Below are 16048 nucleotides of genomic sequence, written 5' to 3'. Positions count from 1 at the left end.
GGGTCACAGTGGTATAAGTGTGAGATACACTATTGTAATTTCTAGCCAGCTTCCAGAGCACTTTCACTCCGCCCCCCAGGATTGCACTGATAGTTTTTTTTTTAAAATATATGCCCAGCCAGTAATGGAAAGTGGAAACCCCTCCCCCCATCCCTGCTTCTTACAGGTTTTTATTTTAAATACTTCAGATTTTTCAAATGCTAAGCCTCTTTTCTTCCTTTCTTTGGTAGAACAGATTGGGAAACCACAACTGAGAGAAAACTAGAATGGAGTCTAACATTCAGTTCTTGAAAAATCAAGTCAGATTATAGCAGGTAGCAGTAATTACAAAAGACTGCACTACTGCAAACAAATCAAAACAGTAAAACTTTTTTTTTTTAAGCCAAGCATGCTCTCTTAATATCTTTAAAGAATGGACAGGGAATTCTCAGAAATGAGACTGAATATAGGCATAGCACAAAGAAGCAATAGCATTATACAATAACATTTATTGTGCAGTCCTCCGACTAAACCGTAAGATAAGAGGAAGACGAATTGTGGAAAGGGTTGCGATAAAATATAATACTTGAACGGATATGTATCTGCTGTAATATAGGCTCTTCTTGTTTTCGAAAGTTCATTGAAAGGGGACTGTAATATAGACTTTTAGCTGCTCTTCTAGGGTCTGAGTAATCCATCTGGAACAATCTGGCGAGGGCTTCGCTGTGCAGAACGGCAGGATTTGTTTTGCTCTCTCTGTTGAAGAAATAGGTTTGCAACGTAACGCATGTATGCGAGTTCTAAAGTCATGGTGACAACACAGCGAAAGGAAGGACAACTCAGCACATAGCCCTATTTTTATAATGGAGTGGTGGGACAACTCTGTGGAAAAATGCGCTTCTCAGTTGATAGGAAAGGCGGTCCTGAAGAGGGGAGCGTGGCTTTCTGTAATGCAGTATGTAGGGCGGGGCTGCGCTTCGTTGCGGAGTCGTGGGTGGCTGGCGTTTAGCGTACCGGCAGGCACCCTTTCGCAACGCAAGGGCCGGATGACTGATGTGCACCCACTCTTCGGCTACGCAGAGCGAGCGCTCAGCTCGACACAATGAAGAGGCGTGGCCAGGGAGGGCACGGGACTGGACTTTGGGGAGGGCGGGGCCAGCTTCGCGAGTGGACGCCGGGCTCTCTAGTGGGCGTAGCTTCCCGGCACCCTGTAAACAGGGGGCGTGGCCGCGCGCTGATTGGCCGGCAGTGCTCTGGCGGAAACGGCGGTGGCCGCGGGGCCGGTGTCAGGTGATCCGAGCTGGACCAGCGCTAAGCCGGAGAGCGCGGGGCCGTGTCTGCGCTCCTCTGCCCGGCTTTCGGAGGTGTCTCGGCCCGGTCCATGGACGAGACGAGCCCCCTGGTGTCTCCCGAGCGCGGCCCGGCCCCGGGGTACGGGCTGCCCGGGGGTGCCGTGCGCTCCCCGCCCTGCCCCGCCGCCCCCGGCATCCTCCCCGGACCGTGTCCCTGTCCCTCCCCGCCGGGCTCTCCGGCTGGCGGCCGCGACCGCGAGCGCCAGCCCTTGCTGGATCGGGGTGGGGGCGCAGAGCGCGGAGCGCGGGGAGCTGCGGGGGCCGGCGGGGCGGCCCAAGCTCAGGCTCCAGCTGGGTCGGGGTCCGGGCCGGGGGCTGCTGTGGCCCGCGGGGAGCGGGAGCCCCGCAACGAGTTCCCCGATGACCCGGAGTTCGCTGAGGTGGTGCGATTGGCAGAGCTGGCGAGCGAGCGCGGCATCTACCCCGAGCGCATCTACCAAGGCTCTAGCGGCAGCTATTTCGTCAAGGACCCGCAAGGGGTGAGGCGTCCGGGCTCAGGAGCGCAGTCCAGGGTGCGGGGGGCGCGGAGGAGGAGAGGTGGGTGCGTGGGAAGGGTAGCCGGAGAGGTGGGCACTTTCACTTTGCCGTTGGCGGCTCTGCCCTGGGTCGGGATGGAGTGTGCATGCTTGCAATGCGTTCGTGAGCAACAATCGGGAGTATCACGTGGGCGGAGAAGGCAAGCCTCCCCTGCCCATTATCAGGTGGAGCCAATCCCTCCTCCCTCGTTTAGTTCCTGGGCACCTTTCTGTTGTGGCCTAGGGTAGCTTGGCCTTTAGGTTTGGGGCTAGATCCTCCCCGTGGTTGCTTTCTGGATTGCCAGAATGGTTTTATATGCTGCTGATAAACTCACAATGTAATTTGTTGATCAGATGCAATTCTCCTCACCTGACAGAAACAGCCAGATGTTGGTCTTATTTTCAAAGAGGACAAACTCAACAATGAGTCATAATGAATGGTGCAAGTTAACAACATTATGGTCCACATTTCATAAAACTAAAATAGTAACAGTGAGAAGGTTGTATTAGTGTTTAATGGCATTATTTGTCTTTTGGAATTCAGAAAGGTTCTGTGAATGTCATAATTCCAGATGGGTGCCTATGTTAGTCTGTAGCTTATGCTGGAGTAAATATTGTTAGTTGTTAAGTCTGGATGTCTTTGGAGATAGGTGTAGTCTTAGGGGCATTAGCATAAAATTAGGAGCATTTTTATTATATACAACAGTGTTAGAGGTATTGAGGTACTTCTGGGTAGCTGAGTGTACCTGGAGGGTATGGATTGACTCATTCCTAAATCTGGCATGCTTTTGGCAGTCTGATGTTGATTGCTGCCCTGAATGGCTAGACTCCCCTCAACTGAGAAGTCAGAAGAGTTTCTGTGGATTGTCACCCATCCCTGGAATTTACTCTGACTTCTTGGACTTCATTTTGCGTCTTTAAATGACTTGCTGGCTCTCTGGCCATTGTGTCTTACTGGTTCAGAGAGCCTGGTAAACTTTTGAAATGCAAGAGTGTACTGCAGTATTCTCTTAGTGGAAAACATGAGAGATGGGTTGCCCATAAAGTGTTCCCTTTGTAACCACTGGGATAGTTCCAAGTTATACAGCAGATGCCCTATGATATAGCTAAACAAGTGTGTATTTGAACAAAATCTTGGCCAGCTAAAGCTGCAGTCCTGTACACACTTACTTAGAGACAACAAGGAACATAATGGGCTTTATTTCTGAGTGGGCATGTGCTGTAATAGTGTTTGTGAGCTTATTTGACATACGGTGCAAGAGAGCTGACTAACTTGGATGTAATTACATTAGAAGTGAACAAGAGTATCCCCACTAGAAGTTCTTTGTGTATCTGCTAGTGCAAGATCTGTATGTTTGTAAGGCAAATAATCCCTGAGGAAGAGGCTAGTGGTCAGTGAGAACAGCTGCTCAACCTCTCTTCCTGTGTTAACATGCTCTTTTGACTTCTATATACTTCTATATATTTTTAAATTAAAGCTCAACTGATTTTGTCCTTAAGTCTCAGACTGTTCATGTAAGCTGTCAAAAGCTCAGATTGGTGAAGGGATTAATTTAGAAAGGGAAGGCAGAAAGAACCAGGCCTGTCTACTGTGTAGAAGCTTGAGACTGGTGCAAAGTATTGTTTTCAAATTAACCTTTGCCCTTCATTGTGAAAAATTTAAGCTAGCCCTGCTGATATTGACCCAGGCTACTTTTAGACCCCTCAATACTACGAACTTTTGTGTGCTTCCATTAGTGACAATTGATGTCTAGTAATCTAGATGTTTGGCGTCTATTTCCTTTTGAAACCCAGGTTTTTAGAAAGTCGATTAAAAGTTTTATACATAGTAGTAGGTAAGTGCTCTGTGGCTATCTTAAATGGTAAGGCCCATTTGGGCATGGACATTTTTGTTGGTACTCTGTAAATTGCCATCTGTGTTAATGGTGCTACATAGATATTGGAGTTAAGAATGTAGTGGGAGAAAATGGGCTTAAATTGTATGTGTCCAGTTGGGTTAAACCTCTTAAACAATAGGCATTCCCAAGTAGGAGAACATGTACTCCAGGGAAACATCTGGAATTCATGTTTGTAGAAGTTCTAACAACAAGCAGGTTTGATTTATGGAAGAGCGATATGCATTTATTCATGCTTGCACATGCCTTGGGGAGGTGACCTCTTGAATTACCTTGCCCCCTGGTTCTCAGATTCTGGTCCATGCTGTTTTTATTTATCATGTTTACATGATGCTTTTTAATGCCTTGTGCACCCAAAACTGTTCATAAAGAAAACTACAGCCCTAGATCCTTTGTTTTTGCCTTTGATTTATGGTACTTAAACCTCTGCCTGCAGGATCCCATTTGGTGTTGGGTTCTATGACCCTTCATAATACTTGGTGAATAAGGGGTTTCTTGAATAACTAATCAAATTGCAAGTGGTTTATTGCAGAGGCAAGTGTCATGCATTCTGTCTGAGGACTGATTGTGCATATGTCTTATGCCTCTCCTTGTGACCCACCACAACTAACCAGATTAACTTCCTGCTTCTCTGACTCCAGTGTTAATTGTATGAAATTGTCTCACCCACATGCCTTGTCATTTCTTGCTCTAACAGGCCAGTCTCATTTTCCTTTCTGGTTCTAGCTCTGGATTCACTTCCCTTTTTGGTTGGTTCAGGAGAAGTGCTGCTGGGATGAATCAGGCTGACCTTTGCACTGCTGCCATAGCCATGCAGAAAGCAGATGGATTGATGCAGCATCACTTCTTCCAATCTTGCTGTTTCATGACTAGAGAGGAGCAATTGTGGTTAGTGTTCTGCAGTTAGGATAAAGCTTCTGGGGTGATTGCCCACAATTGGACCTTGTCTGCATGTACACAGAAATGACAGATAGCTGTTGTGTGTGTGGGGGGGAGGCTTTAACTAGCTTTCTGGGAAGTGGCCGGTGTTTGTTTTGCAGAAGTGTTGTGAACTGTGCTATTGACCCTGCATTCTTTCTGCTAACGGAAACAAGACCTCTTTGCCTGCTGCGGTCTGTGCATTAAATTTAGGTTATCTTGCGTAGGTACTTGGTAAGGGGTGATCAGCTCAAAAGAATAGCTGATGGACCTTTCCTTAGCAATGCTTTGAGCCAGCTTTCAGGTAGAAGGCAGGCAGCCTATTTCTCTTCTTGACAATCTAAGGCATCAGGCAGTGCAAGGGACAACTCCTGGTAGGTTGCCAGACTATATCCCATCTAAGTGAGTCCCTGAAAAATCTCTTCTTTTCAAGAGTGAGATCTGACCCATTATTGGTGAAACTTGAACTTGCAGTACTAGGTTAGGGCCAGGCTTAGGGATAAACCTCTGCGGAAACTCTGATACTGATTGTAGCAGTCACTTCCCATTTCTTCCTCTCAATTCTTACTTCGCCATGACTCTGTATTGTACTTGGTGGCTTTAGAATTCCATTCTAAAATACCACCATTCTGCTACCATGCAATTTGTTCTTTGACAGGAATAAAACATGGTGGCTTGCATTCTTGTTGCATGCATGTTTGCTTGCATGCAGAATTTTCATACCTATTCACAAACATAGGAATGGACAACTACAATTCCTTCTTTAATGGAAGGAGTAATATGTGTTGAGGGTTTTTGTGGTGCGGGGAGTTGGGTTTGTGCGAACTGAAGAAGCATCCCCATTCTGATTTTCAAATCTTTGACGGAAATTTTTCTGCATTTTCAATGGTTTTGTTGAGTAATCATGAGGGCTAGAATGCTCTTTTACAAAACAAAAGCTCGGATGTTCAGGGTCTTGCAGAAAATAACAGATTCCACAGTAGAAGTCATAGTTGTCTCACGTTATGCAGCTTCGCCCGTACTGAATGCTGGATCTGCTAGTAATGTGGCCTCAGACTGAGAGGAGGCTATAGTACAAGCAGCGCAATACTTTTAGGTAAGCAGTGATGAGAGCTGCTAGTCCACTATCAATCTTTTTTTCTTCCTATCCAGTTGGTGAGAATCTCTGGAAACTTTTGTGTGGATGAAGCAATCTGTCACATTGACCCATGCAAGTGTTGCATAGTGAGGGGCTAGGGCTGGTTGGTGGCCCTTATGAGGTTAGAAAGGCAGGATATAAATTCTGTTAAATAAAAATATATAGAAGGTGGCATGAAAAGGAGGGATAAATCTTCCTCTGCATCAGAATAAAAATTACTTCCTGTCTGGGGTTCCCCACTCCCTTGGGCTTGTGACTGAGCATAGTACTGTTTAGAGTCATTCTGATGTAGGAGTTGGACAGCTTCTTGTTTGTCACTGCTGCAAAGAAAGGCAGGGCAGTCTTTCCCTGAGCCTGAAGAATGAAGCCCTAAATGAGCTATAAATGGAAACCGTTGAATATGCAGGCTGTAGTGGTTTCTTAGCTTGCCATTCTAGCTATTACTTAATGCCTGGCTGGCTCTGGCTTTCTCATAATTGACATTGCTAGCACTGTATTGCTGCCAGTTGTTGGATTCTTTGTGCTATGGTTGAAGGAATCTAAGTTATATTAGTACACTGGAGAAGTGATGTCCCCTCCTTATATTAATATCAAGGTCTTTCCACCTTTATAGTTTTTGCATTCTCAGATTTTCTCATAATGAGGTTTCTCATTATCTGTTAAGGCTTCATCCAGTATACAGTTGGATAGCCAATCATTTTTTTAAAAAAAATTGGTCAGGTATTTTTAACTTTATTAGAACAAGCAGGCTTGATATATATACTGATTATAATGCAAATTAGTTGAACTTGTGAAACCGTGAAATTTTGATGGTAACTTTAACAATGTTATGCAGGTTACTGTAAGTGTGAGCAATATGCTGAATAGTTTTGTTCCTAGGCGTTTATCCTGGAACACCAGGGTTGCAGTTTAATTTTTGTAAAAGTGAAATTAAAGCAAAAATAAAGCCACATTGCAGCAACTATTAAAAACAAGTTACTGTTTAAAGACAGTCGTGCTAACAAATAACACTATAATAAGAAAGTACGTTGCTTTCTATACAATGGAATTCTTAGCTTCATGGAATATTTGCAGTCAGTTGACCAGCATGCCATTCCTAACCCCGTACAAAGGACCGATTTCTATGTTACTGCTCAGTTTTTTCCTCAAATCAAGATCAAGCAGATCAACAGAAAATAGAGGGTTAAGGCCATAGGAACTCCTGGAGATCCCTGTGTGTGGGACTTGAGCAAATGTCCTTGTGAAACCTTGCAAAAGTTATGACTGTTCCATAAATTCCCGAGCATATTGCATTATGGATAACAATCTGCTGAACATTTTATTGTTCTACTATTGGGAGAAATTAAGACACTGTTTTGGCCTTTTCTGATAGCTGTCCACACCTTTCTTAAGAAGTTTTTCAACTGCTCTTCTGCTCAAAATTCTGTGATTCTCAGGCTTGAATAGCTTTGGGAACATTATTTTTCTAGACACAGGAAAGGATTCAGAAGGTTCCTTTATGAAGTTATTGGTACACCTCCCATATTATTAGAGGACATCAAATGTGTGGTAGGTTATGGTGGGAATGACTGTGGTTCATTTAATCCAGTCAAGTTTGCAGATAACACAGAGCTGACTCCCTTTTGCAGGGGTCTGGGCATTAGGCAGGAAGGAAACTCTTCGAGGAGTGGTAGAGAACCGAGTGCTAATCAACAGTGGCTGGGGTCGAAAAGCATTTGTCTTTTGGGCAGAGCTACTATTGAGGGTCATATGAGCACATCTGTGCAGGAGGTTGTATGTATGCCAGGGCTTCTGAGGTTATGCTGATTAGGAAGTCCACATGTTGTAATGTAAATGACTGAGAAATGTCTTAACTGCATTCATTCAGCTCTCCCTGAGGGTGCCAGGATTCTTAGGCTGCATGAGGCAGGAAAGCCTCTAATCTGCACCTATTGTGTCAATACAAGTTGTCCTGGCTGCAGAAAGTTCATGCACTTCCAGACCTATCAAGCAGAGGGCACCATTAGGCAGTCTTGCAGCACAGGAGGGCGAAGCCCAGACTAGGCTTGATATTGGTAGTGGTTATGGGGCAGGCCGCATGTGTGTCTGTTTGCTGCACAAGGCACCTAGACAGACTACAGAGTTTCTGGGCAAGAGAGAATTCCCCCCCCCCCCGCAGCAGAGCTAGATTGATTTTCTTCTATCAGCAGATGTTTTGCATTGCAGCTGCCAAAACAGTTGTACCAATTTATAAAGTGGGAAATATGGGGTCTTTTGGCCAGCCTTGTCTGTTGTCTGACTCTAGTGGAGTGGGGATGGTTTTGTTCTTGCTCAACAGATCCTTTTGCACCCAGCAAATTGCACATAAGAAGCTATGTGCAAGGTTTCTGTGTGCTCACTTGCTGAAGAGATGGTTGCAGTGTGTGTGTGTGGGGGGGGGAGAAGAGTGAGAGAGAACTCAGGAAGTAGAGCAAATTTAGAAGTGGAAAGTGTTGATTGCTAGTGAAACTTCTTAACACCTCTCCCAACTGAGGAAGTGCAATTTGGGAACATGGCTGCTGATGCCAGCCATTTTATGCCCTCCCTTTAAGAACTCAGCTTAGAAAGATGCCTTGGTAAAGATGGGGGCTAATTGCTACGCTGTTGGGTACTGTCTGCTAATGTAGACATTTGCCTTCTAGGGAGTTTCTGCACCACTAAACATGCCATGACAATTAGTTATGCTTTGTTTCAGATAGATTTCGTCTCTGCGCTTGGCTTCATGATCGTTTAAAACTTTTCTTCTACCACTCCCTAGTCTGTTTTCTGAATGTCCTATTCTTCATTATTGTACTTTGTTCAGTGAATGTCCTAGCTGTCAATTATATTGTATTTTCACTAGCACTTTTGTAATTCACCTTGGATCACAGTGAGAAAGGCACGCTATATATAAATAATAAGTTTGCTGTGTAACTGAAGTCATTCTGTGCATTGGTGGTCTGCTTTTAGAGGTACCTGGGCCCTTGTGATGCATGCATTTATTGTAACAGGGAATGTTCCTGCCAAATTATAGCCACTGTTAGAAAAGGCTTCTGACCCCTTCTCCCTCCACAATGTTGATCTATTTGTCAAGAGCTGGTATTTTGGCAGGGTAGGGTTTGTACTCGTACACTCATACTTGGCTGGCCTGGCTTATTAACCCATTTCTTGCTTTTGTCTTTCCCTCCCCCAAGAAAATCATTGGTGTGTTCAAACCCAAAAATGAGGAACCTTATGGGCAGCTGAACCCGAAGTGGACCAAGTGGCTGCAGAAATTGTGCTGCCCTTGCTGTTTTGGGCGGGACTGCCTTGTCCTCAACCAGGGATATCTATCTGAGGCTGGTGCTAGCCTTGTTGACCAGAAGCTGGAGCTGAACATTGTTCCCCGCACAAAGGTGAGCCAGAGAGAGAAGAGAGTTTAACAGGGGAAAGCAGGCCTGAGTAGGTGCTATTTTCCTACACGTGCTCTCCAGTGTGTCTCATTCCCAGACTAGAATCCTGCCTTAAAACCCAGTTCCAAGCCCTGTTTCTGAACCTGTATGGGCTCCTGTTAGTTCTACTGGCATTTCTCAGTCCTTGGAAGTCTTCTGGCACTGACATTTGGTTAGAAGTAGAAGAGTGCACAACTAAGAATCAGAGTTAAATCAGGAATTACTATACCATGGATCTTTTAAAAAAATCTGAATTCTGTGCTTAGAGACAACAACATTCAATTTATATACCGCCCTTCAGGACAACTTAAAGCCCACAATCATTCTGTGAGGTGGGTGGGGCTGAGAGAGCCCCTAGAAGCTGTGACTGACCTAAAGTCACCCGGCTGGCTTCAAATGGAGGACTAGGGAATCAAACCTGGTTCTCCAAATTAGAGTCCTGTGCTCTTAACTACTACACCAAATTGGCTTTCACATTGTGCACATTACTGTGGCATGCTCTTGTGCCACCTTAAGACTTCCTTGCTCAATGTTTAGTCTCAAGTCTGAATTTTGAGTTCTATGCAAAATCTTTTGTATAGAAACCACTTGTAGTAGTATAGGTAAGAAGTGGAGAACATGATTAGAGCTGGTAAAAAAGGGCATGTAACCAGTCCTTGGATGCTAGAGGTCTTTGTAAATGCTGCCTGCTTCTTTTCACACAACTGCCAGAAGCAGGATTAACACCTGTCTTCAACACAATTTGGATTTTCAGCATATGTAAATTCCACTCTCAATACCAGACTCTATGGCACTTAAGGCAAAGGGCTCCAGATATGCCTGTGTTTTGACAGTAGACTTATATATGCATGCATTAGTTGTGAATGGCTTACAAATTGTGCTTCTCTATGCTTACAGGTAGTATACTTAGCCAGTGAAACATTCAACTACAGCGCCATTGATCGCGTGAAGTCCCGGGGCAAACGCCTGGCTCTGGAGAAAGTGCCAAAAGTAGGACAGAGGTTTCACCGAATTGGCCTCCCTCCAAAGGTGGGAGACATTTAAAATATCAGGGATAGGGTGTTAATGCCAGAGTGGCAGTCCTTGTTCCCCTATAACCCACTTGCTTCTGTACTCTCAGGTGGGCTCTTTCCAACTGTTTGTGGAGGGCTACAAAGATGCAGATTACTGGTTGCGGCGCTTTGAGGCCGAGCCACTCCCAGAGAATACTAACCGCCAACTGTTGCTGCAGTTTGAGAGGCTGGTGGTGCTGGACTACATAATTCGCAATACTGGTATGTTTAGTTGTTAGTTCCTGGCCCTTTGGTTGGGGGCACTAACTATGAAGGAGGAGAGCAGGAGAGCAGTGTTGAAAACACAGGGAGAGGCTGTGGCTCAGTGACAGAGCATCTGCTTTGCATGGAGAAGGTCCCAGTTCTAGCCCCCAGCATCTCCAGTTAGAAAAGGTAGCAGGTGCTATTAAACATCTGAGACTCTGGAGAGCTGCTATGAGTCAAAAGTAGACAATACGAACTATAATGGATCAATGGACTGATTCAGTATAAAGCAGCTTCAGGTGTTCTCATTGTAGAAAGATGAGTGTCTTCTGCTCCTCCATCCTATATGTAACCCTACAAGGTAGATATATTCCTTGGTGTGCCAGTTGATAAATCTCTTGGCCTTTCTGGCGACACTCCTAAATAATCAGCTCTTTGGGGCATATGGGCTCATAAAGCAAATCCTTGTGCCTCAGGTACAGTTGCGGTTAATTAGCCTCAGGGGCAGCCATTCAGATCTTTCTCTTCTGCCCCTCCCCCAAATTCATATCCATAAGTAGTTATTATGTTCCAGAGTCCTTGCTGAGTCTGGGCGGGTACTCTTGAATGAAGGCTGTACAACTTTCTGAATGAAGGGTGCTTGATCTCTAGCTTGGACTTTGTGTGAAGGAAGAATGACAGAGTCTTGCCCTTGTGTTCTGTATGAGAAAAACTGGCACTTAAGCTACCTGATTCTTCCTCCAGCCTGAGACCACTTAAGTTGGAGGAAGGCTTCAGATTTTGCTCAGTGGAACAGTAGGATACATTAAACCAATAAACCAATTGTCCTTTAATAAATACGCAAAATGTATGAATAAGAATGTATTGTAGCATAAGCTTTCGAGAATCTCCTATATTATCTGACCAGTTTCTTCTTGCCCTCCATGCATCTGATGAAGAGAGCTGTGATTCTCAAATGCTTATGCTACAATAAAGTTGGTTAGTCTTAAAGGTGCTACTGGACTCTTTTTGATTTTGCTACTGCAGACTAACACGGCTCACTCCTCTGCATCTAAGAATGTATTCAAATTAAAAAATTGTGCAGACAAAAGTAATTAAAAATAAAAAGTAATTAAATTTTAAAAATCATAGACAAAACCTGTTTCATATATAAATGAAAGATCAGGAGTATTTATTGAATGATAGTTCTACTAGGATTATGTATGTTGTCCTATCTGTTCTTCAACTTCGGGCTTATTGTTTGGTTGTAGGTTTCTCACCCCACCCCTACCCCCTTTTTGGTTGCATTCTCTTGTAGGTCACATGCCGTTATGTATGGCAAAGCAAACTAGAAGCTACAATGACCAAACTGGGAACTGGGCCCCTCCCCCTAGCTAGAGAGGGAAGACAAATTGCAGAACCTCTGTAACCTGCCAGGGCACACATTCCAGTTGCATGATTCCCTTGACCCCAATGATCTAATAAGGGGGCTGACTGGGTATTTCTCTGGCTTTCATCAGTGCATTTCTATTCTCCCACAGACCGGGGTAATGACAACTGGCTGATCAAGTATGATTGCCCTCTGGATAGCACAAGTGTGCGGGTAAGTGGGGGGTGAAGAGCTCCTGGCTGTACCGCTTAGGACCTGTTTATTTAAAATACTTATCTCACCTCTCTCTACAAGCTAGTAACCAAGGCAGCTCATAATTAAAATAACAATAACAAGTTAAAATCTTTCAAACACCACCAACCTGTAAAAATGACCTCAACCTAATAATACATATACTGAAAGAAGAGCCTACAAAAGGAAAGCTGCCCAGCGATAAAGCAGATAGAATCATAGGGTCATCTATGCCTACACAATGCAGGAAATTCACAAATACCCCCCTCCCCCCGCACACACACACACCCAGTGACTCTTACTTCATGCCCAGAAGATGGCAAAACACCATCAAGATCCCTAGCCAAATTGTTACCTGACCCCAAGGTGGCAATCAGCCTTACCCTGGGCATGTAGGAAGGGGCCATGAGAAGTAAGCACTGAAAATGAAAGACACCAGATATGCAGAGCTACAATAAAGGCATAATTAAACATGCATGGTAGTCAGAAACCAGAAGCAGGTGATCTGAAGTGCTTGGGAGAATGTCTTTGCCTAGCAACTTAAAAGATGTAAACTTGATTCTGGGTCCATACGGAGTGCGTTCCACTGTACAATCCCTACTATTAGGGTTACCTGCTGCCTGGAGAGAAAAAAAATGTCCTGTCCCTTTCATAGAAACTTAATGGGATGCTTACCTCCATATCATGAAAAACTTCAACTGCCCATTTCTACATATTACGCCTATGTTAAAGGAACAGGACACTTATCTCCATGCCTGGTAGTGTGAAAATGGTGCTTGTACTCCGTTTTGGTTTTTACAAAAAGAGAAGGCTTGAAGTAGCTCTAGGATTAAGGTTGCCCACAGGCTTCGAGAAAAATGTCTTGTCCCTTTAATAGAGGAATATTGTATGGACATGGGCAGCTGAAGTTTTTATGACATAAAGGTAAATAACATCCCATTAAGCTTTCATTAAAGGCACAGGAATTGTAGTCCTAGCTAGGATAGAACTCCTGGTGGGGTGGACAATGTTCATTGTGTTGAGTTTGAGAGTAGTTCTAGGATAGACCTTCCAAGCTTACTTAAGAGTGATTGTTAGGCACAGCATCTGTCCCTGGTTCACTATTTCCCCGTTTCTCTGCAGGACTCGGATTGGGTAGTGGTGAAGGAGCCAATCATTAAATTGGCTGCCATAGACAATGGCCTGGCTTTCCCCCTCAAGCATCCAGACTCTTGGCGAGCCTGTAAGTACCTCCAAATGGGTTCATTAAAAGTGCTTCTGAATTACACTGGGCTCTCTGCCTAATAATGCTATTTGGAATGCTCAGAACTTGAGGGTATAGGCCTGACATCTTTTACAGGCCTGACATATCTCAGACAGTATGTTAACCATTAGTGACTGGTTTGGCATGTGGGTCTCTGACTTTATTTTCTGTCTTTCATGGAGACCCTTTTTATTGGGCATGGCTGCCACAGGCCAAGATGGCCTTCTCACAGGAGATCAAGGACTTGATCCTGCCAAAGATTTCTGACCCTAATTTTGTTAAGGATCTGGAAGAAGATCTCTATGAACTTTTCAAGGTAAGCACAGGCTGCTGGGCTAAATACTTGTGTGTTTCTACTTACTCGTGCCCATGAGCACGCTTTTGTGCTGATACCACATGTAGTCCTCCCCAAAGAGAGGGTACAGCACCCACCCTAACTGGGTTTGTCTCTCTCCTGCTCTTCCTTTTGTAGAAAGATCCTGGTTTTGACAGGGGCCAGTTTCACAAGCAGATTGCTGTTATGCGTGGCCAGGTATGGTATTAGCTCCTACTGGAGGGAGGGTACCTACCCTGGGTGATGTGGGCCTCTATTGCACAAGGCCTTAAAGCCTATATTTGCAGTTGAGGCATCATGGATTATTAGCACCCTGTTTTCTCTTTCCAGATCTTGAATTTGACACAGGCCTTGAAAGATGGGAAGAGCCCCCTTCATCTGGTCCAGATGCCCCCTGTCATCGTAGAAACGGCTCGCTCCCATCAGCGCTCGGCCAGTGAGTCCTACACACAAAGCTTCCAAAGCCGCAAGCCCTTCTTTTCTTGGTGGTAGCTGTTGCCCTCTCATTCATCGAGGAACTTGTGGGAGAGTGCTGCTCAACTGTGGGCAATCAACCCTCCAGACCAAGAAAGCTGTGCTGCAGCCAGTGGGAGATGTATGTGGGAGCTCCCATCAGTCTCGACTCTGAACATTCCCAGCAGGAGGGGAAGTGGGTCTTCATTGGACTGCTTGCTACTCCCTTCTCACTGTGGGATGGACATACCTCCTCCCCAACCTGAGCTTGGCAGCATCTCTGAGCAGGTGCCTGCATGCAGCATCCTTTGGTTCCTAGGTACCCCCTACTCAAGTCCTTTGCCTGGGAAAGTCAGAGATGGGGAGTATCTTAGCTGGATGGAAGTGCTATTGCTCTGTGTGCAACTGCCAGCCTTGATAGTCCGTCCTTCCTTAGTGTGACCTCTTGCTTAGCCTGCTCAAGAAGGCTGGCACTACCCACCGTTATTTCATGCTCTGCTGTCCTTGGTCCTACAGATCTGCTCCTACTGTTAGTGTTATCAGTACTCTCTTGGAGCCATCTGTATGGAATATGGGCATAGCTAGCAGCTGCTTGAGGAATCCGGTTTGGGAGAGGGACAGAGATTGGAGCAGAGCCTCTTATGACTGCTAAATGTTGGGGGTGGGTGGGTCACAGGGCTACTGTAAGAAAGGCTGCAGGTGGGACAGCCACTGTTGTGCTTCCCTTCCTCCATCCTGCAGGGAGTCAAGGCTTTGGCAGATTTTAATTTGGTTTTAACTAGTTCACTCCACCTGCATACTCTCGTGTGCTCCTCTCAGAGCGAGAGGGAGGGTCAGCTAGTCTTTCATAGCCACCCATTGAAGTCCCCAGTGTACTTTTAATAGCTAGCTCTCCTCTTTAGACAAGTAGGGACAAGTGGGGGGTATGAGAGAAAGATCAGTTGGTTGCCTGAGGCTGCTCTCTCAGTTCCTGTGGGGTGGGGGAGAGACAGTATCTTCCCGTCTAGGTTTGAGCGTTGACAATCGTGGCAAGGATGCTCTGCCCCAGGACCAGTAAGAAGATAATCTGAGGTTGGGATCACTACCATCCTGAGACTATGCCAGGTGTATAACTGAATGATACTACGAATGCTGCTTTTCTATAGGCTACTGTGTTAAATCCATGGCAACAGAAACTTCCCCTTGGAAACTGTCAAAATAAGTATCCTGTCTTCTAACTCGGCTGTGGCCCCAGACGACTGCTAGGAGAGGCCTTGTGCCAAGAAGAGCCCAGCATCCTCCTCCTTTGGAGCGGAGGGGCTGGTGCCCTGTGGGTGGGATCTGCCATTTTCCTGATGTTCCTGGCTGGAGTGTAGACTTCCTGCCCTCTGCCCCATGTGCCAGGCTGAAGCTACTGCACTTTGCACTAGGGGATACTTTTCATTCTGTCAACCTGAACTGAAATGTATCATTCTTATGCACTGTAGAAATGTATGTAATATTTAAATCAAAGCAAGCATCTTCATAAGAGGTCTGCAGTTGCAGCAGCAGTCTCCTGTGCGTGTTATCTGAGTTAAAAATAACTCAATCCCTTGGGACCCCATTATCCCCCTTCCAACTGCTAGTCACCACTGATTCTAACTACACTACTCACCACCACATGCTTCCTATGCAGGTTGAGTTCTTATTCTGCACCCTGTCATACAGCCTCCTGTGGAATGTGCCCCCCATTTGTTGCTGGGTATATTATGCGCACACACTAGAATGTAAACTGCCTCCTGTTCCTGTCGCAGCTCCTATGTCAGTAAACCCTGTGTGTCAAACTAGTTATTGGTTTAGATTGCCCTGGCTGGAAATCTCATTCTGCTCCCATAAAAGTTAGCCAAAGCAGGAGCAATGTCCAGGGTAGCCTGCTCTGAAATTGGCTAAGACAGTTCAACCAGGTTCCTACCACTGCA

General features: G+C 45.4%; 1 protein-coding gene across 1 annotated transcript; it reads left to right on the top strand.

Annotated features, from left to right (window-relative positions):
- The first annotated feature begins 1281 nt into the window (after nucleotides 1-1281).
- PI4K2A (phosphatidylinositol 4-kinase type 2 alpha) lies at nucleotides 1282-15643 on the top strand. The gene is made up of 9 exons (XM_054982221.1): nucleotides 1282-1810; nucleotides 8989-9189; nucleotides 10123-10254; nucleotides 10346-10499; nucleotides 12002-12063; nucleotides 13204-13303; nucleotides 13507-13640; nucleotides 13797-13856; nucleotides 13989-15643. The coding sequence occupies exons 1-9, from the start codon at nucleotides 1361-1363 to the stop codon at nucleotides 14148-14150; spliced, it is 1455 nt and encodes a 484-aa protein (XP_054838196.1). The 5' UTR covers nucleotides 1282-1360; the 3' UTR covers nucleotides 14151-15643.
- The last annotated feature ends 405 nt before the right edge of the window (nucleotides 15644-16048 follow it).

This window comes from Eublepharis macularius, chromosome 6 (assembly GCF_028583425.1).
Source record: "Eublepharis macularius isolate TG4126 chromosome 6, MPM_Emac_v1.0, whole genome shotgun sequence".
In the NCBI taxonomy this organism is placed as follows: Eukaryota; Metazoa; Chordata; class Lepidosauria; order Squamata; family Eublepharidae; genus Eublepharis; species Eublepharis macularius.
Note: the sequence above shows the minus strand (reverse complement) of the source record. Positions and strands in the feature narration are given on the sequence as shown.